Below are 26,758 nucleotides of genomic sequence, written 5' to 3'. Positions count from 1 at the left end.
GAAAGCTGCAGTTTGAAGGGCAGGTGTTTTCCCTTGCCTTCGACTGCTGATGACATCTTCAGGCTTCTGTCTCCCAACAGTTGGGCAGCGTATCCTTCACACCACCTTGCTTTTTTCCAGTTGAAAGGTGGAGGAGTATAAGGAATCTCTGGCCACAAAGTACTACCTCTTGGGGCTAGAACTTTCACATGCCCTCCCAAGGATGTGAGCCATGAGATCAGAGACATTTGGCCCTGAACGGGGATCTGGTTGTTCGTCTCCTGATCACCCACCGCCACACCTCTTTATCTTGTTGGAGCATTTCTTTTTATTTATTCATTGTTTTTATTATTTTTTTTTTTTTTTGTGGTATGCGGGCCTCTCACTGCTGTGGCCTCTCCCGTTGCGGAGCACAGGCTCCCGACGCGCGGGCTCAGCGGCCATGGCTCACGGGCCCAGCCGCTCCGCGGCACGTGGGATCTTCCCGGACGGGGGCACGAACCCGTGTCCCCTGCATCGGCAGGTGGATTCCCAACCACTGCGCCACCAGGGAAGCCCTCCAGTTTTTTTAAACATGGTTTCTATACTTCTCATATTGAGTTTATTCCTGTTTATATGCATGCTATTGTCAAGGAAATATTTTCTCCCAGTTCTAGTTGGTTTCTTTTTTTTGCGGTACGCGGGCCTCTCACTGTTGTGGCCTCTCCCGTTGCGGAGCACAGGCTCCGGACGCGCAGGCTCAGCGGCCATGACTCACGGGCCCAGCAGCCTCTCCGCGGCGGCATGTGGGATCCTCCCGGACCGGGGCACGAACCCGTGTCCCCTGCATCGGCAGGCGGATTCTCAACCGCTGCGCCACCAGGGAAGCCCTGGAGCATTTCTTTTCTTTGGTTTTATGCATGTAGCTAAGTCCTAATTCCCTGTATGATGTCTTTACAGAGGAAAAAGACGGGTTTGCCTGTGACCTCCTACATAATCCTCCTGGGAGCTCCGATCAAGAAGGAGATGATGCGGAAAAGGATGATTTTATGTTCGAGCTCTCAGACAAGCCTCTTCTCCCTTGCTACAACCTCCAGGTGTCAGTGTCCCGCGGGTGAGTGTTTGAGAGATCTATGAGGACCAAGCACTAGGAGCCTGGCAACCCTGGCCTGCCTCCCTGAGAATGCTGGAGTTCTCCAGAAGGTAGCTGAGACCTGGAGAACAAGTACTAGAGCATAGGAAAGATAATATATGACCAAGTCCAGCCTGACTTTCCAGCCCAGATTAGATAGGTTCAGAATAGCTCTAGGTACATTGACTATGTGTGTTTTCCAAAACCAAAATCTAGATTCACTCTCTGAAGGATTTTTGCCCTGTTCCTGGGTGTAAGAGATGATCTGGGAGATATTTGAGCTGGTGAACTATTAGAATCCCTGGAACATTTTTGTGGTTTCTGGGGACAGCCAGACAGAATATTTGAAATTGAGATTCTTGGAAAAGCCGGGACATATGGTTGCCATAGCTGTGGGGCCACCGGGGTCCTTAAGTAATCCACAGGCTGGTTTCTCATTGCCTTAATGTTGGCGAGATGATGGCGTGGCTGCTGTCCTCTCAGATTACCGTGCATATTATAATGAGGATCACCCATTTTCGGAGACTAGGATGTACTTGATACTTAGCATTAGACTGAACCCAATTTAACCTTTATTTGATGATTCAGAAGGGAGTTCAGCAGCCTACAGGGCCGTGGCTGTAAGGCCACGGAGGAGGATGCAGGATACACTGTCCTTTTGTTCTTGGCCTCCATCATTAAGTGTCCTCTTCTTGGTGTCTTCACATATTTCAAATACCTTTGCAGACACTTTTAAGGATACTTTTTCTTTGATATCTATTTTTAAAATATCAGACCCTGTTGTTTTTTTTTTAATGAAAGCACATGAAGTGCACATGATAGAGAGACGGGGAGGGAGGGGGCAATGGATTAGGAACCCTGTGAGGGAGCCCCTCAGTTGACGACTCTAACCACTAGACCACAGTTTCTTTGCATCCCTCCCCCCCTGGCCTGATAAGAATAAAAATAGCCTCTATGATGACACTAGTAGGGATCAGGTTTCACGGGCTTTGGGTCCTTATTCTTCTGGGCATAAGCTGATCCCTGAGGGCGGGGCTGGGCCTCTGGGATATAGTATTGCACAGTTAATTAATTCCTCCAAAGTATTCAGCACCTCCTTCTCTGAAACAGGATCTTGGGCCCCAGGCAGTAAAAGGACCGGGGTAGTGTGCTTTAGGTGCCGACAGAACCCACGGGGCAACCGAGGGCCGCGCACCACTCAACAAGCTGGGCGGCAGGCAGGCAGGTTTTCCGTTGCGAGCTCGGTACCAGCCGAGCTGGTTCTCCTGATGTTACATCCTCCAGCGCCACTTCTGAATCTGCCCTTCCACACGGCTGCAGCACGATGTGAACATTTATGTTCTTAGAGAAGTGTGTGTGTGTGTGTGTGTGTGTGTGTGTGTGTGTGTGAGAGTGTGTGTGTGTGAGTGAGTGTAGAATGATGACTCCGAGGCCCTGTGGCTTTCAGAAGTGCCTTCTGACTCATCAAAGCAAGACTGAATTGTGATCACCAATGCTAATGTTCTGAGGGGTTTTTTCCTCCATTCTTGGAAAGCGATGTCCAAGTGTCTGGCATCTGTAGTCCCTTCCCCTTAACGCAGAACACCCTGTTCCCTGATTGTGTGAGGTGACAGAGGTCATTTGTCATTTGGAAGAAATGCTGCCTTTTAGGGTTGAGGACTGTGGGTCTGGGTAGCAGTTTTCGGCGCCGCGCACAACATTCAATTCCAGAGACGTGTCTGAAGCCGTTGTGCCAGGTCAAACCCTGAGGGCTAGGATATAGCTCTGGCCTTCAAAGAATCTCCAGTCTGATAGAGGACACAGACAAGTATACCATTAACTCTAATAAAAGACCAAGTTCCTAAGCAGATTTATTATTGTTAAAAAACTCAAACAGTTCAGAAGGGTGTCAAGTGAAAAATAACAGTTCCAGTCCACCCCAAGTCCCCATTCCTGTGCCACAGAGAGAACCACAGTTTACATTTCTTTTATATTCTTTCTGAAATGGGCTCTGTTACAGGTATTATAATAGGGGTACAAGCCAAGTGCCGTGAGACTGTGGAAGATGGGGATGAGCAACCGGTTACGTGGCGGGGGGGGGGTTCATGGGTGACAGGGGGTCTGTGCTGGGCCAGTGAGGAGAGGAGGATGGAGGGTGTGGCACAAGCAAAGGCACTGAGGCATTCAAGTTCAGAAAACAGGGCTAGTCCTTCATCAAATGGCTGGCACTTGGTGGGATGGGGATACGTGTGAGAGAGAGAGAGAGAGAGAGGGAGAGAGAGAGAGAGAGAGAGAGAGAGAGAGAGAGAGAGGGAGATTGAGTAGAGACAGGGCTGAAGGGGTTGAATGGGGTCGTGTTTGAATGAGGTCTTGCATGATAATCATGCTAAAGAGTTTGAAGGGTTTTTTGCTGGAGATACTGGGGATCCATTGAAAGTGGTTTAGGGAGCGAGTGAAAAGGTCCGATATTCTTTTTAGAAAACGAAGAATAACAGAGGACCCAGTGAGGGTGGGTGGGGGGTGGCTCTTGGCAGAGGGAAACCAGTTAGGAGGCTGATGCAATATAGTCCAGGCTAAAAGTGGTAAAGCCTGGAAGTGGGACAGTGGAATGGCGAATGGCGAGGAGGGACAGCCCTGGAAACAGGGACCACTGACATGGGGATGCAGCATTTCCTCGTGGTTTAGTCAAAGCAAGCGTTTGGCCCGGGCCAGCCTAGCAGCCCCCCTCCCAGCTGCCCCCAGGCTGTCGCCCAGTCGGGTGTGCTCAGCAAAGTCAGACTGGCTGTAGCTGTAACGTGAGCTGTGGCCCTGCAGAAATGATGGTGCTCCGCTGGAGAAAAAACTTGTCTAATGCATTCCAGAGCCAAAGAGAAATGCCTTTTGGATTACCCGCAGTTTAGGCCTTTCTCCACGGCTCCCCCTCTGCCGGGGAAGATCTTGGAGAACAAGGAGGGCAGGGGAAGCAGGAGTGAGAACAGGAAAGGGAAACCAGACAGGCTGGCAGGGATCGCTCGGGGCAGAACTGGTCCCAGCAGATGGCAAATTCCAGGTCATGGTGCGGGTAAGGCCTGGGGAAGCCTGCTCCCAGTTTTTGGAAGAGGTCGCTCATGGGTTGAGTGCTCGCCATTTAGCTGAAAGCTGGGCCTGCCAATGTAGGGGACAGGAGAAAATATTCACCTCCGCTACACCCATGGGGTCTGTGGCTTAGTGGAGGATGGCCAGACTGGAAGCCCTCTCACCTGCTCCCAGCACCCCACCCCCGCCGCCCCGTCCCTTTGGCCCCCTCCCCTAACTCCCATTCTTGCCTTTTCTAGGCCCTGCAACTGGTTTCTCTTTACCGACGTCCTGAAGAGGCTGAAGCTTTCCTCGAGGATCTTTCAGGCTCGGTTCCCGCACTTTGAAATCGCCACCTTGCCCAAGGCCGAGTTCTACCGGCAGGTGGCCTCCAGTCAGCTGCTGACCCCCGCCGAGTGGCCTAGAGGCATGGATGCCACCTCCGCCCCGGGCTCCTCTGAGACTGTGGAGCTGGTGCGGTACGAGGCGGAGCTGCTTCGGCTCCTAGGGTCCGAGGTAGAGTTCCAGCCTTGGAACAGTTGACCGGGGAAAACAGCCCCTCCCTTTTCTTCTTTCTCCTCCCAAGTTCACCCTTCCCCCATCTCCCATGTCTTTCCCCCACCGAGCACCAGACTGCAGAAAGAGGCAATAATACGGACCAACAAGAAGCCGCCTTATCAATGCCAGCATTAGTGACTGGATTGTTTTTTTGTTTTTTGTTTTTGGTTACAGTTAGTTCTCATCTCCCTGTCATCGTCATTGTTGTTGTGGTTGGTGACGGAGGTGGAAAGTTGAACTCCACGTCTGAGGACAAGAGGTCCCAGGGGTGGTGGGAGGTGGCGCCAGGGTCCCTTGGACTGGCCTCCTTGTGTGTGACCAAGACCAAACCTGGGCCCTGGGTGGCCACGGCCTGTCTGGAGGAGAAATGAGAAAGGCCCAAATCTCTGAGCGCCCCCTCTGTTCCCCTGTGTTCTTTTGTCTTCCATAGTATTTATTTTATTAGTATTTAATTTGTATTGTTTCATTGGTTTCTGATAAGTCTGTATCACTGTGACGATTTGAGACAACTTGTTGTATTGAGGGACTTTCTTCACCTCCTTTCTTTGTCTTTCTCGATTAAGCTCTGAAGCTGTTCCCTCCCTCTGAAAAAGTTACTCCCAGGTTTCTTTCCACCACTGGGGAGGGCCTGGGGATGGGTGGGGGGGGCCATTGGCCTGTGACTAATGATGGTGGCTGGTGCTGGCCCAGGTCTGGGGGGTGGGGGGGTGAATCCTGAGTCTTTGGTGCTCACCCCTCCCCCAGTTTCCCCCCCCCCCCGTTTCACCCTCCTGTCCTTTGCAGCAGCCCTGCTGTCTCGAGATTAGTGTTTACTGGGGAGGGGAGGATTATGGGAGTAAGGGGTTAATGAGTTACTCTTATGGAGGAGAGTTGAGAATGGGTCTGAAGGATAAGGTAGCCCCCTCCTTGCTGTCCTCATGGTCCTCCTCAGAGTGCACAATATGGGTTTGTTCCTGCAGCTTCCCCCCCCACCCCTGCACCCCCGGCCTCCCTGGATACTGAGCCTCTCAGCTCCCCACCCTAGCCCCCATCTCTCCCGCTGGCCTGACTCAGAGCAGCCCTTTTCCTCTCTCTTCTCTCTCCTCCCTCGTTCTCCCTCTGACCCCACCCCTGTTCTCCTTTGGCATCTGCAGAGGGCTCTGGGATTGCCTGCCCAATGCCAAACCCAGGCCTCAGCTATTTCCTAGGTGGAGGGCAGGAGGCTGGCCTCCGGCCGGCCTCCACTCCTGCCTGGGGACCTGGGGCTGAGCGTGCGGCCCTACCAGGCTTCCCTTGCAGCGCTGGGTTTGTTCGTGTAGAGAGAGGGAGGGGCTTGGGCTGCTTCCCTGTCCCGGCCCACTCTGTGGCGTTGTCTTTCCCACTCTTGTTCTTATTTTTCTACCAATTGCTATTTTTCCGAACAATCCTTGTAGAGAGTATGTGCCATCCAAAGGCGGGAGGGCCTCCCTATGGCCAGCTCTGGTTGGAGATGGTACAGTTTTATTGTACAGGTGCTAAAACAACAACAACAAAAGAAGAAAATGGAAAAAAAAGGACAAAAAAAAAGGCAAAAAAAAAAAAAAGCCAGTTTGAGGATGGGACAATCTGTTCTCTGGAGACTCCTGACCCTTGCAGGAGCATTGGTGGTTATTTTCTTTGTATTGTGTTTGTTCTTTGTTCCCAGGGGGAAGTTCTAGGCCCCCTTCTGTAGGACTGCTCCCCGCCCCCACCATACTGCCCAGTTGGTTTTGAACAGTTGTTCTCCCTTTCTAAAAAAAAAAAATATATATATATATATATATATATGTGTATGTATGTGTGTATATATATATATATATATATATATATATATATATATAAAGTTGAGGGGTTTTTGGGGGTTTTAATTTTTTGGTTTTGTTGGGGTTCATGGTATTGTGTGGTTTATTTTATGTTTGCCTTTACTTTTTTGCATTTGGGTGTGTATTCTGGCTGCCCTTTATGTTTAATTTTAAGCAACTGGCTGTGGAGTCAAAAACACTTGCATACTGAAAAACGTGTGTCAGGGCTTCTGTCTCCTGTCTTCTCTCCTCTCCGTATTGGCTCTTCCGTGGTTACAGAAGGTGGGCATCCCCATGAAGTCAGTGGGGAAAGCCCTGATCCTGCTTTGCAGTTTGGGGTCCTTATGGGCACAGCAAATGAGGACAAGGTGGAGTGGCCAGTGAGCATTTGGGTCACGGGCAAGATCTGGAAAGGAAAGGAAAGGCAGGGGCAAATCCAGGGGGTGGGCCAGTGGGGAGAATTGAGCACCTGCGCTGGTTTGGCGCGGGGGGGCGGGGGTGGTGGGGTCCGCCTGCGCGTGTGCACACATTCCTCATTCTGCACAGGGAGGGACCCTTTTTGAGGCGGCTGTGAGGGATGTGACCCTCTTTAACTCAAGGAAATCACCTGCCTGCCAGCTCTCTTTCCTGCCCCTGGGCCACCTGTGTCAGCAGCTGACTTCATGGTCTTGTCATTGCCCTCTCTGTCATGCCAGTGTGCCCCTGCCCCCCTACCCAGTGCAGTCTTTCTGTGGTTCTGCTTTCCTAAGACCCAGCTACTATGGAGGCAAGATGCCCATCCTGGATTCTACAACTTTTCTCCCTACTTCTGAAAACCAGTGGTAGAAGCTATGATTCCTTCTGACTGCTGGCTGCTGAATGAGCCCTTATTGTTTGAGGGGAATGGGATGCCTGCAGGCCTGGGATGAGGCCCTTTTAAGCTATGTTCTTAGGACCTCTCCCTGTGGCTGCAGTCTCTGGAGAGCCGTATCAGCGTACAGGCCAGGGGTCTGTGTGTCTGGCAGACGGGAGTCCAGCCAGCCCCAGGAGGGATCTGTGTGAGCTGCTCAGATGGAGGCCTTCACTTACCCACTTTCTGATCCTGAGGCCTCGGGTTCCCAAACAACACCTGAGGCCATGTGGCGAGTGCAAGGATCCAGCTAGGCCAAGGCTGCTATGGGTGCTCAGAGGGAGGGGCAGGGGCACAGGGTTGCTCAGAAGTGATGCCTAGTTGACAAGTAGGAAAATGGGAATTAGGGGTGGCAGGGACGGATCTTTGAACTAAGGAGACATCTGAACACAGGCTTGGAGACAAAGAAGGGTAGTATGTGCAAGAAACTACAACGCACTTCAGTGTCACTGGAGCTAGAAGGTACCGGTGGGGGAGGAGGGTGTAGGAGCCCTGCCAGCCATGCCAGGGAGTATGGCTTTGACTTTTGCCTGAGGTGATGGGGAATTATGGGAACTCTTTAAACCAGGTATGACAAGAGTATTTTTTTGTTTTTCTTTTAATGCATTTGGTAAAAATGTGCTGGAGGAGGACAGGCGGTGGGGGGGGGGGGAAGGTGATTCCTTGAGATTCAGAGGAAAGGATGAAGGGAGAGTCGGGGGGATGCTATGAGGATTTCCAGTTAGGGCAGGAGGGGGATGCTGTGGGCAAAGTCCGAGTGACCCCAGAGGAATAGGTGATGGTCCTTCGGGGACCCGTGGACAGACAGCCATGGGCGTTTGGGGTGTGTGGGTGTGCACACCCCTTTATTTCTCTGGAGAAAGGGGATGAGTTAAAAGCGGGACCAAACAGCAGTTTATTTTCTTGCTTTTGGGTTCCCTTCCCCACACCTTTTCTGGAGTCCTCTCACTGCCCTTCTGCCAGAGTGGGAAGATGAAAGCAGGAGGTACGGACTGGGGAAAAGCAGAAGGTAAATCTGCATTCCTGCGCCGGACTGGGCTGAGGACGATGGCCTCTTATTAAGTGATCTAATCCTTTCAGTGCGGCCTAGGGGAAAGAGCCAGCCCACCACTTACCATCTAGGCTGACTTTGGGTGATAGAGAACCTAATCTTTCGAGCCTTCATTGCTCCATCTGCCAAAGGGGGCTCAATTTACTGCCGACGGAAGAGAATCGTACTGAGTAAACATGGCTGTTTAGCTGAAGTTAGTTCCTCCTACGTGCTGAGGTCACGAGCTTACTACAGTTAATGATGGTCTTACCAGAATGTTCATTTTTGGGGTGCAGGGTTGAGAAGGAGGCCCTGTTCAAGTCTCCGTACTCCGAGAAGGACGACCCGCGATCTATTTGGGTCGGGTGGGGGGAATTGGGCGGTAAGCTCCTACCCCTTCCATATTTTACCCTATGACGGGGAAGCTTGTTGGGTGCTTTACTGTGTCCCGTCCCTGCTAAGACAAGTGCGTGTGTGGTTTGCGGAGGATGAGGTCCGCCCCAAGGGCGGCCTGCTTAGCTCCCAGGGGGAGGGGCCAAGTGCTGGAGCCTTCTGGACCCCGCAACGGGGCGGGCCAGGCTCCACGTGTTCCCCGAGACCACGGGTTTCCATGGCGAGGCGGTCTGCTAAGCTGCAGCGTTTGGCAAACGGACTCGGACGCCTCCCAGGAGCCCGGGCTCACGCCGCGGGCGGTCGGGGCCCTCCGCGCGCAGACGGCTGTCGCGGGTGCCTCGATCACTCTCCGATTTCAAGGTTGAAAGCGGCGGTGCGTGCAGGTGTAGCTAAAGGCAGGCCGTAGTGGGGAGGTGGCCAGGCCGGGCGCCCCGCGGCTGGGGGCGGCGGCCCGGTCTCACTCCCGCCGCCCGTGCGGGAGTGGCGGCCGGCGCAGGAGGGCAGGCCCGCCGCGTGCTCACCTGCTAGTCCCGGAGGCTGGGGGTGGGGGGCGACGGGGCGGGGTGGGGGGCGACGGGGCGGGGCCAGGGCGCGACCGGCCAATGGGGAGAGGGCATTCATTCGACTGCTGAATTCCCCCTGGAAAGGGGAAGGGGAGGGGGTCAGGGGGGAAAGTTCCAAGCTACGGAGCGATGGAAGGCCTCGGTGGGGGCCGGAGCCGCCCAGGGACAGTTTGGGGCGCAGGGTCAGGACAGAGGCAGAGGAAGATGCCGGCCGCGGCCGCCTCCGCCAAGAGCGGCACGCCCCGCCCTGCCCGCCTCTCCCTTCCCGGGCTCCGCTGGGTCACCCGCCCGCCTGCGCCGGCTCCATAGCGCCACCTGCTGGACACCGGCCACACGCCTGGCGTGCCAAGGCAGAGGCTCTCACAGGCTGTGACCGCCTTGGCCTTCCAGGCCTGGGAGCGGCCGGCGGGGAATGAGCTCACTCACCTCGGATCCAGCGGCTTTGGGAGCCGGAGGCAACCGCCCCTTTAAAAATACATGCTGGGGTCAGAAAGACTGCGATCGTGAGAATAACTTCTTGTTCCGCCCCTCCCACAGGGCCTGACACCGCTACCACTCAGTCCCACCCAGGGATGAGGAAATAGTGATGAGTCTGTCCCAGGAAGGGGGCAGCAGAAAAGGGCAGGAGTTCGGAGTCTTCGGGGCACCTGGTGGCAGCAAGGCACTGCTGGAAGCAGCCTTGGTCTCCTTGTGGACCCTGCTGTCCTGGGGTGGCCGCAGACGTGGGCAAGGGGAGGCAGCTGCCTGCAGTGCTATATGAGGGGGAAAAAAGCCGTGGTAGCCCCCGAGTATGGGTTGTCCTTTTCTCGCCCCTCTTGCGTGCCTTAGTATAGGGCTGAAATCCCCATGATTAGAAACAGGACTCACTCATTCTTTCAATAAACATTTATTGAGCACCTACTGTGTGCCAGGCACTGTGCTAGGCGCTGGGGATACATCAGTGACTAACACACAGTCCCTGTCCTTGAGGAGCTCACAGTCTATCGGAGGGGAAACATACATAAAAACACATAGCTAAGGAGCTACCATGTGCTAAGTGCTACAATAAGAGGTATATACAAAGTGCTGTGGGAGCTCAGAGGAGGGAGTAATGCATCAGCTGCTGGGGGTGAGGAGCAAGTCTCTCGACTCTATTAAACCATTGCGAAGGCAAGGATGTTGTTGCCATGTGACCCTGGTTGAAATGAACCTGTCTCCTGAGGCTCTCCTCTAGCCCTCTCCCATAACTATATCAGCACAGGTTAGTTTATCAGATTAGCTAATTTAACACTTCGAGTAGGAAAGAAACTGGACAGGGAAGTTTCTTTAGGGGCAGGGGATGTTCAAAGTAGTAACAACTCTTGGGTGCTAAGGCTGGGGGGTGGGGGTGGGGTGGGGGTACCATGAGGGCACTGAGCCAGGGAGGGCAGGCCCTGGGCAGTGGAGCACCTGGGGTGAGTGCCTGTGCAGAGGGGAGGTCGGAGGTCACCTACCTCAAACTTCGGTCCCCCATCTCTCACCAGCTCAATCAGTAACCGTCCGCTGATGCTCACTAGTTGCTTCGTAGTGTGCCCTGCTCTTTGGGTGATTCAGTCCCCTGCCCCTCAGAAGGTAACACACTAACTGGGGAGACTAAATAGGTTCAGGTCATTGAAGATTTAAGTAACAGTTTGTGATTATTATAGAGGAGATGTCACAGGCTGCTCACAGTCAGTTGCCAAAAGAGTGGCAACTGCAACAAGTTTAAATGAACTCACTTAAGGATAGGCTGGTCTGGGGGGGGGGCAGCTTCCATGAACCAAGACTTGAAGGACGGATACAAATTAATTGGGACTAGCGGGGTGGGAAGGCCATTCCGGTTGCGCAGAAGTAAAGCAAAAGCACGGACGCGGGAAACTCCAACAGAGGCACATTCAAAGGCCAGCCAATCCATCCCTTTGACTGGAGCAGGTACGCAGGTCAGGGAAGCAGTGTTGAGCTGACTGGGGAAGTCAGGCCCTGATGGTGAAGGACCTCGCCAGAAGGTCAAGGACTTGGGAACCTGTCTGAAGACAGAGCTGATGCCAAGCGCAAAATACTTCTGGAACAGCTGCCCTGAGCCCTCCAGGGCTCCCCCACACCTCCTCCAGGAGCCCTAGACTGCCTCACAATCCAGAAGATAAAGGGTTAATGCCCAGCTGCTCGGAACAGATTGGAGGTTAAGTATTTTGAGTGTCACCCCGACCTGGAGGCATCCTGGCAGAGGCAGAACAGAGGTGGTGCCCTGGCAGATTGGAGGGGCTGAGTCGGATCACCCCGGGGTGGGGGGGGCTGTCGATACATCTGGGGAGGGGGGTTAAGCTCTGAGTGAGTTTGAGCTAGGCTGAGAATGTGGAAGAATGGCCAGATTTGAGAGACAACGGCGAACTGCGCCGGAGTTCGGGAAGTGAGGAGGGGGCGGGGTCAAGTGGACGCAGCCATCAGCTGGCTCTGAAACGTCAAGCTTAGAAGGTCAGGAAAGTGGTGGCGCCATTAACAGAAACAGGCAAGTCACGACGGCCTTTTTGTCTTGAAGGGTTTTGTGTGTGTGGTGGAGTGGAGGACTTTCAAAAATCCATTTTCGATAGAGGGGCACTCTAAGGGACCGACAGGCATCCAGGTCGAACTGTCTATCCGGCAGACCGCCAGGCATGTGAGCCAGAAGCTGAGGGGAGGGGTGAGGGCTGGAGCCCTCCTGGAGCCAGGAGGGTGGATGAGGCCCCTGGGGGCACCCACATGTAAAGCGGTAGGTGCGGAGCCAGCATGGGCACAGAGAGGGTGACGGAGGACTCAGATGAGCCCTGCTAGTGCCGGAGGGGGTGGGAAGTAGTGTCATGTGCCGTGAGGCCTCACAGGGGCCAAGAACTGTGAGGAAGACCTTCGTGTGATGAGTTCTCTGGGGTCGGGGTGAGGGGGGCAGGGCCACTCTTAACCCATGTGGCACCTTTGTGCCAAAATTACTTTTAAAGGTGACCCTCTGCAAGATGCTTTACTTTCCGCCACCAGGAAATGGTCATAATAAACTGATTTTATTAGAAAAAGTCACGTTAACGCCAAGCGCTGGAGACGTGTAGGAAATACACCTGCACAACCATATATGCTTCCCTCCTGTGGGGAGAAGAGGGAGAACAAGAGGGCGACAATGGGCTTGGCAGTGACCAGAAGAGGAGAGAAGGGCAACCAGGGGAGGTAGTTAGGTCACGTGGCTGGTTTTGTGCCAAGGGCATAGCAAAGGTCCCGAGGCACTGATTCACATTAACCAAATTCACCAGATAATACCACTGTTTCCAAGGCGGACACACTAGAGCTCTTAGCCTGGCTCTGAAACTTGGCGGAGAGAGGAAAGCGAATTCACAGGAGAGAGAGGGGACAGGATGGAGGCCCCAGGCCGAGGGGTTGACTTCAAGAGAAAATTGGCTGACCCCTTCTCAGAAAGAGGAAAGATGGAAGGAAGGCACGTGGAGAGACAGGAGGGACAGGGAGCTCACAGCTGCTGGCTCCCGTCTTCGTGGAGGAGGAATCAGGGTGAGGTGAGAAAGCTGGAGATCAGGGGGCCGCGGCCCACTGGAGGTGGTCTGCTGCAGCCGTCGCGGGAGTGGCTGGGTGGACCGACCTGTGAGGGGAGTAGAAAGTAGGCTGAGCAGCAAGTAGGCACGAGCGGGGACGGAGGCGGGCCCAAAGCACATCGCTACTGGATTATCCGACCGTCTCCGGCCCCGCCTGCCAGCAGGGAAGCGACAGGGGCAAAATTAATCAAGAGGGAAGCCAGGATTCCGGGTGCAGGGCAGGGCGCCCGTGAAGGCTGGTATTACAGCCCGAGCCCGAACCCTTGGCGCAAATATCTAGCTAATTTAGCCCCCCCTCCCCCTGGGGACTTTGTGGCTGGGTCTGCCCCTGGAGGGGCGCTTCGGCAAAGCGCTCTGGGGAGCTGACGTTTCCGGCCTGCTGGGCAAAGAGGCTGACCCCAGGAAGAAAGCGTCTCCCCCAACGCACATGCCCATCGAAGGTCTCCTCCCCTGGACCTGCTCCAGCTCCGTGACATCTCTGCAGATTTGGGGTCTCCAACCTGTACCCCATAGGCTCAGAACAACCGAATCTTGGTTTGTACAAAGGGAACCGGAGAAGGCTTTCCCTCAAAACAGAAAATTCCCCATCTCTGTGGCTGACCCACAGAGAGACACACACCCTTGAAGACCTCACAGCTACACCCCCGTCCTCACCGAAGAAATGGAGATACAGACCCACGAGTACACACAAATACGTACAGAGATATTCACATACGGGATAGTAAATACTCTGTGGAGGGAAAGAAGATGGTGAAATACAGCCAGGCGAAAAGACTCCTCACGAAGCCCCTACCCCAGCCCTGGCTACAAATGTCTCCGGAGGTACTGCCCTCCGTCACCAAGTCAGCCTATTACCCCCGACAAGAACATATCCCCTAGTGCTCTTGCAAGCCGTGGTCTGACACCAGGGGTGCTCCGACTGGGCCTGTCTTGGCCGTGGTGACGCCAGGCAGGGGTGGGGCACGGGGGTGTGGTGTACTGACACCCCACTGAAATATAAGGGCAGGTGCACTACTTCAGTCAGTCTCTCTTAGAGGAAGTTCATATACAAATGCTGCTCAACTTTGCCTGGTGGGTCACACTTCCCCCCAAGCCCTCCGTTTATATGTCATGGGGCTCCATCTTAATGAGGGAAGTGGGGTTGAATGGGGAGAAGGGGGCTGGGGTTGGGGATCTGGTCAGCAGGCTCCCAGATGTGGTCACACTAGGCTCAGCCGTAAACAGGGACCCTGAGCCCGAGGAGAGCTCAAGTTCAGCCACCGGGGTCAGCCCAACAGTGGGGCGGCTGGGAGGAGAGAAAGTCTGGTTTCCCAGAAGGCTCGGATTGTGGGAACCCCTTGAAACTACCTGGGCTGGAAGTGGCTGAAGGTGAGCCTGATCCCTCAGGAGCTCCCTCAGGGTCTCTTCAGGAACCAGCAGCCCCTCCATGGGGGCCCCAGTCATCATGCCCTGTACATAGGAGGAGGGCCTCAGCGGCCCCTCCTTGACCCCAGGGGCTGCTGTGGCACCGGAAGTCCTGATGAAGGCCGCAATCACAGTCCCGGGGGGCTGAGAGCTGGGCCCTACTGGGCCAGCCCCTGTGACCGAGGGTGGTGCTGGATTGGTCGGACAGTTGCCCCCAGCCAGAATTTGGGGGAGGCTACTGAGAATCAGCGGAGCCCCTGGCGCTGCCGCCTGGTTCTCTTGGAAACTGGTGTTCAGGGGGAAGGAGGCCTGCAAAGTGAAGGTGTCCTTGAAGGTCGAAGCAGGAGGAACACTCTGGAGAACGAGCTGGGCCGAAGCAGTAGTACTGGCAGGAGGCCCGTTGGTCAGCACGGTGGTCAGCGGGATGGTCTGCAGGGTCAAGGCCGAGCCTGACCCGACAGGGGCCACTCCTAGGTGGATGTTGCTGGGCACTGAAGAAGTACTGAGGAGAAACAGAAAACAGATTTGGTTCAGGTGGGAGGCTCAGAAGGAGGGCACAGGAGGAACGGAGCTGAAGGCGTTTTCTTTGTCGTCACTTTGGCTACCGTTTGTCGAGCACTTAGTAAAGGTCAGGGATCATTCTAACTGGCTGGCATGCAGGATTTCACCCCATCTTCCCATCAGCCCGTGAGTTGAATAAGATTATCAATCGGATTTTACTGTATGAGGAAACAGGAACAGAGAGGTTATGTAACTTGCCCTAGGCCACACAGCTAGTAACAGGGACACATCAAGGCTCTCTGACTCCAGCGCTCGTGTTTGTCACCGCCCCACTCTACTGCCGTCCGTCTTCAGAAGTGCATCCCTGTGGCCCACACCAGCGTAGTAACAGGTACGTACATATAAGCCAGACAAAGCCCAAAGTTTTCACGGAAAATTGGAGGCACCTCAGTGTGGACGAGAAGTAGCAAGAGCTTTCCTGGTGGGCTTGGAGGGCCCGAGGAAGGCAGGATGTAACATTCTCTGCTGCCTCTTTTCTGGAGTGGAGGAGGCTTGGGGGGAATGGGCCCAGGAGTGGAGGCTCCCGGTGGCTGCTTGGAAAGCACTCTGGGGTAACAGAAAGAGACCCAGGTGGCAAGGGAAGCACCCCAGGTCAACAGCTGGCTTGGACGTTACATTGGCATGTGACCTCAGGCAAGTCACTTTTCCTCTTTTAACCAGCAAGTGTCCCACTGGCTTTCCAGGGATGCCACAAGGGTCCCAGGAGACCCGAGAGAGAGAGAGAGCAGAGCTTTGCAAGAAGCTGAAAACGCCCCCCATCACGAGGTGCTATGGGAAGACTTGGAGCGACCTGGGCGCACTTACCTCACAGCTTTGGTGCGTTTGACCTGGCTCTCTGGTGGAGAGACAAGCACCGCGGAGGTAGTGGGAATCTCCTCGTCTAGAGACAGTCCTGATTCCAGACTCGCAGATGGCTGTAGACCAACGTGCTGAACCTTGGGCTTCTCCCAGGAAGTGGCGCCCTTGCCATGCGGCGCGGCTCTGGATGATACCCTGGAGCTGGCTCGCCGGGTGGTGCTGCTGGACGACGTGGAGGGAGTGGAGGCCTGAGGAGACGTGGCTGGGACTTCACTTCTCTCATCCTCGTCTTCGATCACCACCAGGTCCTTGGGCATCTCCTTAAACTGGTACACCAGCCTCTGCCCTTCCACCTTGGCAAGGATGCCTCTTTGGTAGTAATATCTGTGGGACATGGGGCAGAGAGTGGGGGGTGAGCCAGGGACACACCACCCTCCCGGGCTGGGCGCTCACGAGGTGGAGGCTGGTCGGGGAGCCCGACGGGAGCCCAAAGGTGACGGAAGGGCTAGGGCCAACTCTCGGACTTGGAAGGCTTTGATGAAATTTCTGCTATCTCCCCCCTGATGACTCGAAGGGTCCACAGGAAGGGATTTCAAAGGCTGACCCCCATCCTGCTTTGGCGCAGAGGAGAGGGGCGGGTGAAGGATGGGAGGGGGTGGATGATGGGGGTTCAGCAGTCCCCCAACCTGAGAGACCGGCCGTGGGTAAGTCAGGCCCATCCTCCTGGGCCCCTAGCCTGCAGAATATGAAGGCAGCCCTTCTTGGGGATGGGGGGGCCCCTAAAGTTCTCTTTCTGCTCTAAAAAGAAAAAGGGCTGGGACAGACATGCAAGAGGAAGGGCACCGTCCCTCCCAGGCGGGACCTGGGAAATGGGCTGGGGGGCAAGCTTGCACATCACCCTGAGCCCGGTGTTCTCAGGGCACATCGGAGGCCCCTTGGCGTCGGGACTCCTTGCACAGAAGGAGGAGCCCGGGGGCTGCTCAGGGCAGGGGCTCCTACCTTAGCGCCCGTCCCATCGTTTCATAGTTCATGTCAGGCTTGTTCTTCTGCTTCCCCCACAGCTTGGACACCGCTTTGGAATCCACCAGCTTGAAGATGCCTTTCTCTCGCTGGGTCCACTTGATGTACTTGGGGCAGGTGTTCCGGTCTTGCAGAAGTGCGAGGAGGAACTCCCACAGGTAGATGGTGCTGCCTGCAGAGCGGCAGGCCGTGAGGGGGGCGCCCAGCCCCCCCAGCCCCGGGGCTCCCCACCCGCCTCACCTGCCTCCCGCTGTACCTTTGCCATCCTTCGATTTCTTCCGAATGGGGATGCTGGGGTCAGTGACGGGTGAGGTACTGCGGTTGCCCTTGGTCTTCCGGACTGTGGGGGGAGGGATGGTGGGAGCAGGATGAGGCCGAGCCCAGCCGGGGTGATGAGGCGCACAAGGAAGAGGCAGGTCGGGGTCACGCTCCACAGGCACAGCCTTCAGGTGCCCACGCCTGCCCCATGGCCCGCCCTCCCTTCCAGGCCCCAGCGTGGGGCAATGCAGTGCTTACTGCTGAGCCGCCTTCAGCGGATCAGAATTGCCTCGGCCCAGTTTTGAAACAAAAAGGCAGCCTAAAGGCGTGACTGTGGTGCGGATAAGTGTGGCACCAGGGTTTGGTCGCCGCACGGACACGGCAGCATCGACCAGCCATCGCCTCGGTAAATCCATTAACACCGGGGCTTGGGAAAGCCCAGAGTCCTCTCCCGTACACAGTCTCGGCTCCTCAAGCCCCGAGAGGGAAGATAAGAGCATGGGTTGAGGCAGAGGCCCCCCGAGGGCCAGGGACTGGCCAGGGGGCCAAGCCTGGTGTCTGAACACCCAGCACAGGATTCAACCCACGGGGACCACTGGGTTTTGAAGAGCTTGCATATCTGCTGGGCAGGTGGGGGTGCCTGGGAAATGTCAGGCTTTGGGCGGGCCACCTGATGAGGCCCGTCTTTCCAGAAGGGAGGCCTCTCTGTCCATGGCGCCACGCCAGAGAGCTGTGCTCTTAATGTGCCTGTGAGCCTCAGCCTCGCCACTCACCCCTGCTTAGGGTCTCCCAGCGCCCCTCCTACTGCCCAGCCCCCTGAAGGAACACTCCCCGCCCACTCCTACTTCTCTTCTTCGATCTTCCGGTCTTCTTGGCACTTTCTTCTCTGGGGGCCTTTTCCTTCTGCTCACCGGCGTCACCAGCCCCGTTCAGGGCGTCGGGCTCAGACACAGGAAACACGTAGTCGGGCAGAGTGGCGGCTGGAGCAGGGTCCGGGTCTGGAAGCACTTCGGAGGGGCTGACTGCAAGAAGAAAGGCCTGAGGTGGCCGGGGCCCAGGGCATGGTCTCCCAGTGCTCACGAGAACACTGGGCTCCTGGGGCGCGGGGCCGAGGCGCCACGGCCCCAGACACAGGGTACGCCTGAGAGCGCCTCCCGTGTCGCACAACACTAGGAGAGGAAACATCTGCAGAGCTGCGGGCACGGCCTGGCCCCAATCACGGCGGCCACGTTTATAGCCCGCTGCTGGTGGTGGGGAAGTTCCAGATGACACCCAAGGAAAAGGGCCACCTTGATTTAGTCATCTACTCATTTCACAACCGGAAGGGGCCTTAGACATCATTCAGCCCAACTCCTCTGCTTCTCCGGGGAGGAAACTGAGACCCAGAGATGGCAGAGCACGCGCCCAAGGTCACACAGCAAGCTGGTCACACAGGCCTGGTGCAGGCAGGCACTCAGAAAACAGCTGCTGAATCCTGAGTGAATATTAGTGACAGAGTCCGGATCAGGAATGCTAGGATTCAGCATTTGCAGCTTCAGGGCTTGCTTTCCCCCACTGTATCCCAGCGCCTCCTCGGGAAGGGGCAGTCGGGGCCAGGAATCCTTCTGTGGAGTCACGGCAAATGCGTGGGGGGTGCTGAGGGAGAAGCCTGCCTCGGGGGCCATCAGAGGAGGTAGGGGCCAACCTCCCAGAACAGTGAAGGGATGAGGAGGCCACACCGTGCACAGTCTTCCTGGGAGCTCAGCCAGACAGCAGAGGGGCCTGAAGTTACCCTGGCCAATAGTATTCAGCCTTAGAAAGGAAGGAAGTTCTGACACATGCTGTACATGGATGGACCTTGAGGACATTACATAAGTGCAATAAGCCAGTCCCTCCAAAACAAGTACTGTAAGCTACTTATCTGAGGTCCCTAGAGGAGTCGAATTCATTGACACAGAAAGTAGAATGGTGGTGGCCAGGGGCTGAGGGGAAGGGGAAATGGGGAGTTAGCGTTTCATGGGGACAGACTTTCAGTTTTGCAGGATGGCAAGAGTTCTGGAGAGGATGGTGGTGGCTGCACAACATAACAAATGTACTTAATGCCACGGACCTGCACACTGAAAAATGGTTCAGGTGGTCCATTTCATGTTACGTGTATTTTCCCACAATTGAAAAACTAGAAAAACAAACCCCAAACCGTCACCCTGGCCATCTTTGCTTGTCTCCAGTGCCGTCCTGCCCTTCCCATTCCAGCCGGAGCCAAAGAGCACGTGCATGTGTACATGGGTGGGTGTAGGTGCGCACACATGTCCCTGAGAATCTGATGCACGGATGTGATATTTTTAAATGGAATTTTGTGTTGCTTCAACTTAAGGCGCCAGGGTTCAAACTTACAGATCTGCTTCTCATCCAGGATGTCATTGGGAGACTCGACGTTGAGCAAGACTTCAGTGGTTGACATGGTTTGCGAGGTTGCTTCATTGTCATCTGGTGCCAGGTTCCATGATGTGGGGGAGAAGAAAAGTTCCCTCAGGGCATAGGGCAGTGGATGCAGCTATAACCAGGACCAGCTCAGAGAATGGAACTAAGGAGCCCAGGGGCAGCCGGGAGAGGACCAGCTCGCCTCCCACCCTGATTCTCCACCTTTCTCTACACCCATCCCAGCTGGTCTCCCCCCGCTGTCCCGCTCCATCTCAGGAGATCATGAATCCATTTAGGTGGTTTCCTCCTCTCTGAAGTGGTACTACCTCCTGCTTATCCTAATCACCCCATCTAATTTCCAGCTGTTGGGGGCCTTGACCTTGGCTGCGTGGGGTCACTAGAAGCCATCGTGGACTACTGTTCCCTGAAGACAGAACCCCTTTCTCCTCCACAACTTCTCTGCCCAGGAAGGAAACAGACCTGCCAGCAAAAAACTACCCTCCAGGATCTGATCCTGAGCCATGCACAAGGTCCCGTCTGTTATGATGCCATTGTGAACGTCGTCCAGCTCCAAGCCTGAGTACAGATGCAGTAATTCGGGGTAGGGGACCTGCTCCACGATCACAGCTGGGAACACTGAGGGGTCTTCCAGCTACGGAAAAGAGAGGGATCTGGTTCAGGGCTCACCCGCCTCTCCCAGGAAGCCCTCCGTACCAGAATCTGACCCTCCTTGCAATTCCTAATTCTTGGATCCCTCAGGGGCTGTCCTTTGTAGGGCATGACATTGCTCTGGGTCCAACCTCACTAGGTGATGCTTGGAGTGGGTTCTTAATTAATAGAGATGGGTTAACTCTGTACCAGCTACACTCAACCAAGGGCAGACAGTTCTAACTGGTCGTAGGTATGGGTTAATCGGTGAACGGGGTTAGTGCTCAGTCTATGAGAAGGATAAGGCTCATTCTGAAGCCAGTGGGAAAGGATTCGTCCATGGCAAGGGCGAGGGACTCAGCCTACACTCAGGGTTGGGTACCAGGGTTAGAGGCTCAGATTGTGAACATCTTAGGGCTCAGTCTGTGGTGATGAGAAGAGGAATGAAGACAGAAGAACAGAGGCATTATAGAGGTAGGAAGGTAAGGGCCTAGTCCCTGCCTGGATGGGGGAGAGGGTTGTGATTTCCAGCTTGATTCAGTGGGTGCATGGGGATACTGTTCTTGTTAAGGAGGATCCCAGAAGGACGAGGAGCAGGCTTTTGGAGATAGATAAGGGAGAAAGTGTCTGAATATGGTGAGTTGGAGGTACCACTGAGATATTTAAAATGGAGATACCTCAGGTGTATCCTAGAGCTCATCCCTGGGAGCGGATAAAATTATTGGGATGAGAATTTGACCCCCAGAGGACATAGTTGTTCTAAAATCAAACAAAGCTAAATTTAAAAAATGAGTGTGATCACAACTGTGTTTTTTTAAAATGAGGAACAGAAGGAAATATACCAGGATGTTCACAATAATTATATTTTGGTTGTGGGACTTTGGGTGATTTTTTTTTTTTCTTTTCTACTTGTCTGTATTTTCCAAATTTTCTTTCATGAGTCTCTTAATTCTTTCTTCATGAAAAAAAAGAATGAGAATGCTCAGTTCTGCCTAATGTTCCTGAAGGATCCAGAAGAATAAAATCGATGAAACTTTGGGTTTGGGTTTGGCCGCTGGGTAGTCACCTGGCTAGAGCAGTTTCAGGGGAGTGCTGGGGTCCCAAAACATTACAACAGATCTCAGAGAGGACGGAGGGAGGGAGGCGGGCAGGGGGCGCAGTGATGAAAGCCACAGGGTCTAGAGCTACCTGTCCAGTACCGTAGCCACTAGCCACTGGTGACTGTGTAAATTTTTTCAACATTAACATTTCAGTTCTTCAGTTGCACCAGCCATAGTTCAAGTGCTCCATAGTCACATGGCCCCACACTGGACAGCGCAAATCTAGAGCATTTCTATAGTATCTCAGAAAATTCTATTGGACTGTGCTGATCTAGAGCCAGACTACCTGGGTTTGAAACCAAACTCTGCTATTTATGAGCAATGTGATCTTGGGCAAGTTACCTAACTTTGTGTGCGTCCGTTTCCTCCTTTATAAAACTGGGGTGATCATATTATTGACCCCATAGGGTTTTTTAAACAGATCAATGTAGATAAAGCACTTAGGACAGGGTCTGGCATAGAGTAGGTTCTCATTAGGTGCTTTAGGCATCAGGGGCTTCTAGGAGACTAGTAACGTTTTATTTCTTAACCTGGGTGGTGAGTTAATGAGTGTTCACTTTATAGTTATTCTTTAAAAAAATATATATATATATAATTTATGCACTCTTTTGTATTCATTTTTTAAATTGAAGTATAGTTAATTTACAATGTTGTGTTAGTTTCAAGTGTACAGCAAAGTGATGCCATTATACATACATACACACACATATATATGTTGTTTTTCAGATTCTTTTCCATTATACGTTACCTCTTTTGTATTCACAGTATATTTTGCAACAAAAATTGTTTCCTAAAAAGAGTGAGAGAAGGGAGGTGAAAAAGTAAACCCAGAGGGTGGAGGCTACGCTGGGGAGAAGAACAGAGCTAAGAAGGTGGTATGTTGGAGGAGGCGGGCAGAAGGGAGGAAAAGGTTTCTTCTAGGGTTGGGGAGACATGAAAATGTTCTAGGTTGAGGAGAAAGGTGCTGGAGGTCTGAAAGGTACAAGAGAGAGAGGAGGTGATGGATGGTGTGAGGTCTTGAAGGCAGCAGGAGAGAAGAGATTAAGCACGGGGGTAGGTGTTACCCTTGGAAGGAAGAGGGACACTTCTTTGTCCCAGGCCGGCGGAAAGGCAATAGGAACAGGTGATGTTATTGCTAAGAGGGAGAAGGGAGGGAAAGTGAGGGCGTCCTTGGGTTTGAGATTCTCTGTGGATTGGAGGAGAGGCTGTCTGCTGAGGGTGGAGGGGCAGGCGTGGGGTCGGGAGGGAAGAACAGCTTCGGTGAAGAGCAGCCTTTATGAAGAACAGAAATAATTGCTGAGTGGACTAGAAACAAGTCAAAAAGTGACTAGCGGAGTTGAGAACCCAGGTAAAGTTAGATTTTTCTTCCCTTCGTCCAGGAGGCTAGGCACGCCAGAGATGCTGGATAAAACTGAGCAACTTTAGGTTAAGACCTAGCTGGACAGAAAGTACCATGTACTCCAAGCCCACTAGGGGGCACCCTTTGGTAGGTCACTAGAGATTGGACAAAGTTTCCCATCCTCACAGGGATCTGGGACAGACAGCATCAGAATTAGGCTGGGGTGCCCTTGGAGATAATCCAGATGGACCTCCTCTTGGTGAAGACGGGGAGATGGCAGCCAGATAGGGTCGGAGACAGGACTTGCCCAGGTGACACGGGGGCCACACTGGGCTCAGAACCCAGGGCTTTGGACTTCTAATCTTCCAGTCCTTCTACCGGACCTAGCTGCCTCTTCTTCTCCAGTGTGTGGGAGGAGGGTAGTGGAGGGTAGGGATGAGTGTGCCAGGACACCACCCAACGGGTACATGTAAGTACCCTAGTGCCAGGGCAAGGTATGGAGCAGTGGGGGCCTGAGTGCCAGAATTCTGTCCTATTTTCCAATTTCCTCCCACTAGAGGAACCTATCTCCAGTTTATCCTGAATCCTTAGATCGAGGCTGAAAAGACGGTTATGGAAGGGCTCATCCACCAGGCTAGAGACATGAGTGTGAAGGTGCTGGGGGTTGGACTGTACCCTGTGGCGCCAGCTGGCAGTTCTCAGAACCGCTATGTGGTTGTCCCAGCACCTTTCTCACTGTGACACTGGAGGTGAAGCAAAGTGGCCAAAAATGCACATGGAGGTCAGCGTACACTTGTGCATTCAGCCCCTGTTGCTGACTGACAGCTCAGCTAGTGTACTTAGCAGCGGCTTGGCTGGCTTGGGAACTATATGTGCCCTGTAATTGCACGTGGGCAAAACCAGCTCACTAAATGACCACCCGATGACTGCTGCCTGGCCGCATGGGACTCGTTGGTGCACAGTCTGGCTGGCAAGCAGCCCCTATGTCCTGAACCTAGTAGGTGCTTGATCAATACTTGCTGACTGGGACTTCCCTGGTGGTCCAGTTGTAAAGAATCTGCCTTCCAATGCAGGGGATGCGGCTTCAATCCCTGGTCAGGGAACTAAGATCCCACATGCTGCGGGGCAACTAAGCCCCGCACGTGCCACAACTACTGAGCCCGCATGCCTCATCTAGAGAGAGAAAACCCGCATGCCACAACTAGAGAGAAGTCCAAGCGCTGCAACGAAGAACCCGCGCACCCCAACAAAAGATCCTGCGTGCCGCAATGAATATCCCGAGTGCCGCAACTAAGACCCGATGCAGCCAAAAATAGACATACATAAATGAATAAATAAAATATACATTAAAACAACAACAACAACCATATTTGCTAGCTGGCTGGTCGGCCAGCTCACTGGCTGGCCGGCTGCCTCTCTGAGTGTATCTGATCATCTGTGCTGGCTGACCAGGCTCTGTTCTCTGGGGCCATACCTGGTTGATGTCATCCATTCCGTTGCTTGCAAACTCAAAGATCAGGTCACTGGGCTGCAGAGTAATAGCCATGCTGTCTTCTCAGAGAGCCAACTGCGGGATCCGCAGGGCCCTCTGGAGGCGTGGGGTTTCCTAAATGAAGAGATGCTGTACCTTGGAGCCTAGAGCCTACACCACGAGCCACGGTAAAATAGGGGCTGTAGAGAGCTGGAGTAGGTGGTGGCCTAAGCCACGTTCAAGGCTGCATGCTGGGCTGGGCCAAGTGCAGGAGCGACCTACAGAGAAGGGAGAGATGGGGGCAGTGAGTAAGTCACCTTCCTTGAGCTCTGCCAGAAGAGGGGGATAGTGCAAGCAGAAGGGGGGGGGCAAAGGAAAGGAGGCAGGTAAGGAAAGAAGGAAGAAGAGAAAGTTAACTGAGTCGCCTTGAGGGGGAAGAGGCTGAGCCTCGATGCCAGCCTGGGTCACCAGCATCTGCACCTGAGCTGGCCTCCCTCCCTTCCCACGCCCTCTGGAGAAGGTGAGAGATGATAGCGGGAAGTTGGGCTCTCTCCACTCTGAAGATTAATCCCCAGGGTGTGGCCACAGGGGCAGCCCGGGGCAGCCCATCTGGCCTCATGGATGGAGCATGAAGAATCCCTACAGTACCCTTGGCTGGGGAAAGAACCTTTGTGCGAGACTCGGGGTGGGGACATTTGGGTACACAGGATGGTCTTCTAGGCTCTGCCTGGCTCAGTTTGCCTTGGGAGTAGGGGCCACTTTGTTCTGAAGGCAGAGTCCACAGTGGAGGTAATGTCTCACTGCAGGGGCTGTGTTGTCAGGGCCAGTGACAGCCTGAGCCTGCTTGAGGGAATGGGACTCTCAGACTCAGCCGCGCCTCCAGAGACCCTGGAGACAGAGGGACAGGCGGGCCGCATCTCCTGCGCTCTCGTCACCACCCAGACACGATGGCCCCTGTGCCATATGTGGCTTGTGCTCTTGCCTTAGCTTTGCTTTCAGTTTCAAGACTGAACTGTCACCCTGGGAACCGGCGAGGAGAGCCGCAGCTGGGGGAAGGGTGCAGGGAACCTTCCCCATCGTCCAGGGCCAGCTCAGGACCCCCCTCTTCCAGGAGATCTGTCTGCTGCAGTCCACACGTCTGTCCTCTGGGGCACTCACAGCCTGTACCTCAGGTGCTCACGTGGCACCCGGGCCTCTGATTGTTTCCTGTGCTCGCTGCCCTTCTCGAGTAGTCTGCGCAGCACCCAGGCCTGCCTCCCAAAGCCCTGGCTCCCCTCCCACGACCCTCCCTCCTCCGCGGTCAGCATCTCCAGCCCAAACACTCAAGTAGCACGGCTTTGGCCCTGAGGGTTCTGCTCTGCGTGGTACCCGCGTGTGTGTAGGTGTGGCAGGTCTACGAACAGCCTGGTTCAACCATAAGCGTCTGAAGAACTGGCTCCACGCACCATAGGAGGAGCGACACACTTGACCCCCAGCTCCTCGACACTCCTTTGGCTGTGTCAGGGTGGCAAAACCTTCTCCTGGCCCATAAAGAAAGGAGGAACTTCAGAGAGGGACACAGGGGAGGAAAGGGAGGGGATCACGGGTGACCTCCCTGATGACCGCTCTCCCCCACAGGAGACACCCAGGCCTCTCCCACTTCCTTTCCGTTAGCCCACAGCGCTGGCCCCGCCCCCCCCACACCTTTCCACCCGCCCCCAAGCAAAACCTTCGAGAAGTCGCTCAAGTCAAAGTGGCAGGTCTTAGTTTCCCTTTGGGTGAATGAGAGGCTGAGCCCCGCTAGCACGGCTTTCCACCACCGCCCCCACTGCCCCCCCCCACCTGCACGTGACCCGGGCGCCTGTGGCTTCCTGGAGAAGCCTCCCAGGGCCATTTATGCTTGGAAGGTCTGTCTCCCCCAGCCAAAGTGCCCCAAGGCCCGCATTCCGCAGCTCCCGCCCTCCCACAGGCCGGCCGTCTGCCCCCAGGAAGCATTCTCATACTAATCAAATGAAAGGCGATCACTTTCACCTAATCCCACTTTGTCTAAACATGAAACTCCTGTGTCTGCCCCTCTCTCCTCCGAGGTCATTCCGCCGTGGCCTTTCCCTCCAGGTTTGCTCATCGGTTTGGCTTCTCTTCACAGTTCTGTTCACCTCCCTTACCTCCCCCATTAGCACGTGGCTCCACTGAGGGCATGGACGAAACTTCAGCACTTTGCACCGTGCTGGGCATGTAACAGGCGCTCAATGTATGTCTGTGAAACGAACACAATGAATGAATGGTACTGGTCAGCTAGCACCAGTGAGGTGTGCTTGCTGGGCAATAAGTATACCCATGCGTACACTGGGTGTGGGGTGGGTGTCACGTGCTCTAGCTTACAGGAGAGAAATGTGTGCACTCTGTGTGTGTCACATCTGTGTGTTTCTGCACTGTAATTTACAGTGAGGGGAGCTCGGGAGGGGGTTTGCTGTGGGTGTGCGAACACACTGTAGATATACCTATGTGCAGGGTGTGGGGATATGTGCGTGAGAGCCTCTGTGTGTCAAAGGGCTCTGGTCCTGTCTGGGCCAGCACAGCCACAAGCTCAGTCGTCGGTTCCTCCTCCGCCAGGCCTGCCTTTGTGAGAAGGACAAGCCTGAGCTAATACTGGCTGCACACCAAGCTGATGCCGGCTGGCAGAAGCTGGCTGTGGTGAAGTGGGCTGGGGCGGGGCCCAGGGTTCTGCTGGCGAGAGGGCCGCCACGGCCACCCAGCCCGACACACGGAAAACTCAAAGTCCTCTTGCTTCCCAGAAGGAGAATGCCAGTAGCAGAATGTGTACGTGGCCCACAGGTCCTTGGAGTGAGCCCCTGCCGGGCC

General features: G+C 54.6%; 2 protein-coding genes across 14 annotated transcripts in view; one reads left to right on the top strand and one right to left on the bottom strand.

Moving 5' to 3' along the window:
- BCORL1 (BCL6 corepressor like 1) overlaps positions 1-6,576 on the top strand; it is a 63,264-nt gene extending 56,688 nt beyond the window's left edge. For 10 of the 11 annotated variants that reach the window (XM_067023240.1, XM_067023242.1, XM_059050916.2 and 7 more), the window contains 2 exons: positions 919-1,072; positions 4,384-6,576. In XM_067023240.1, the coding sequence (XP_066879341.1) occupies positions 919-1,072; positions 4,384-4,666 (437 nt within the window). In that variant the 3' untranslated portion in view covers positions 4,667-6,576. Of the gene's footprint in view, positions 1-918; positions 1,077-4,383 lie in introns of those variants that run through there. The other variant, XM_067023241.1, reaches the window with a different exon arrangement.
- Positions 6,577-10,225: 3,649 nt separating this feature from the next.
- The window catches only part of ELF4 (E74 like ETS transcription factor 4), a 40,279-nt gene continuing 23,746 nt past the window's right edge, over positions 10,226-26,758 (bottom strand). Inside the window, exons 2-11 of one of the 3 annotated variants that reach the window (XM_067023781.1) lie at positions 24,074-24,195; positions 23,921-23,974; positions 19,840-20,011; positions 19,333-19,425; positions 17,805-17,981; positions 16,958-17,041; positions 16,681-16,873; positions 15,688-16,065; positions 14,266-14,824; positions 10,226-13,648 (exon numbers count right to left, since the gene is read on the bottom strand). In XM_067023781.1, the coding sequence (XP_066879882.1) occupies positions 13,199-13,648; positions 14,266-14,824; positions 15,688-16,065; positions 16,681-16,873; positions 16,958-17,041; positions 17,805-17,981; positions 19,333-19,425; positions 19,840-20,011; positions 23,921-23,938 (2,124 nt within the window). In that variant the 5' untranslated portion in view covers positions 23,939-23,974; positions 24,074-24,195 and the 3' untranslated portion in view covers positions 10,226-13,198. Of the gene's footprint in view, positions 14,825-15,687; positions 16,066-16,680; positions 16,874-16,957; positions 17,042-17,804; positions 17,982-19,332; positions 19,426-19,738; positions 20,012-23,920; positions 24,196-26,758 lie in introns of those variants that run through there. The other 2 variants (XM_059050951.2, XM_067023782.1) reach the window with 2 other exon arrangements.

This window comes from Kogia breviceps, chromosome X (genome assembly GCF_026419965.1).
Source record: "Kogia breviceps isolate mKogBre1 chromosome X, mKogBre1 haplotype 1, whole genome shotgun sequence".
Classification (NCBI taxonomy): domain Eukaryota; kingdom Metazoa; phylum Chordata; class Mammalia; order Artiodactyla; family Physeteridae; genus Kogia; species Kogia breviceps.
This window is presented reverse-complemented; position numbering and strand designations above follow the sequence as displayed.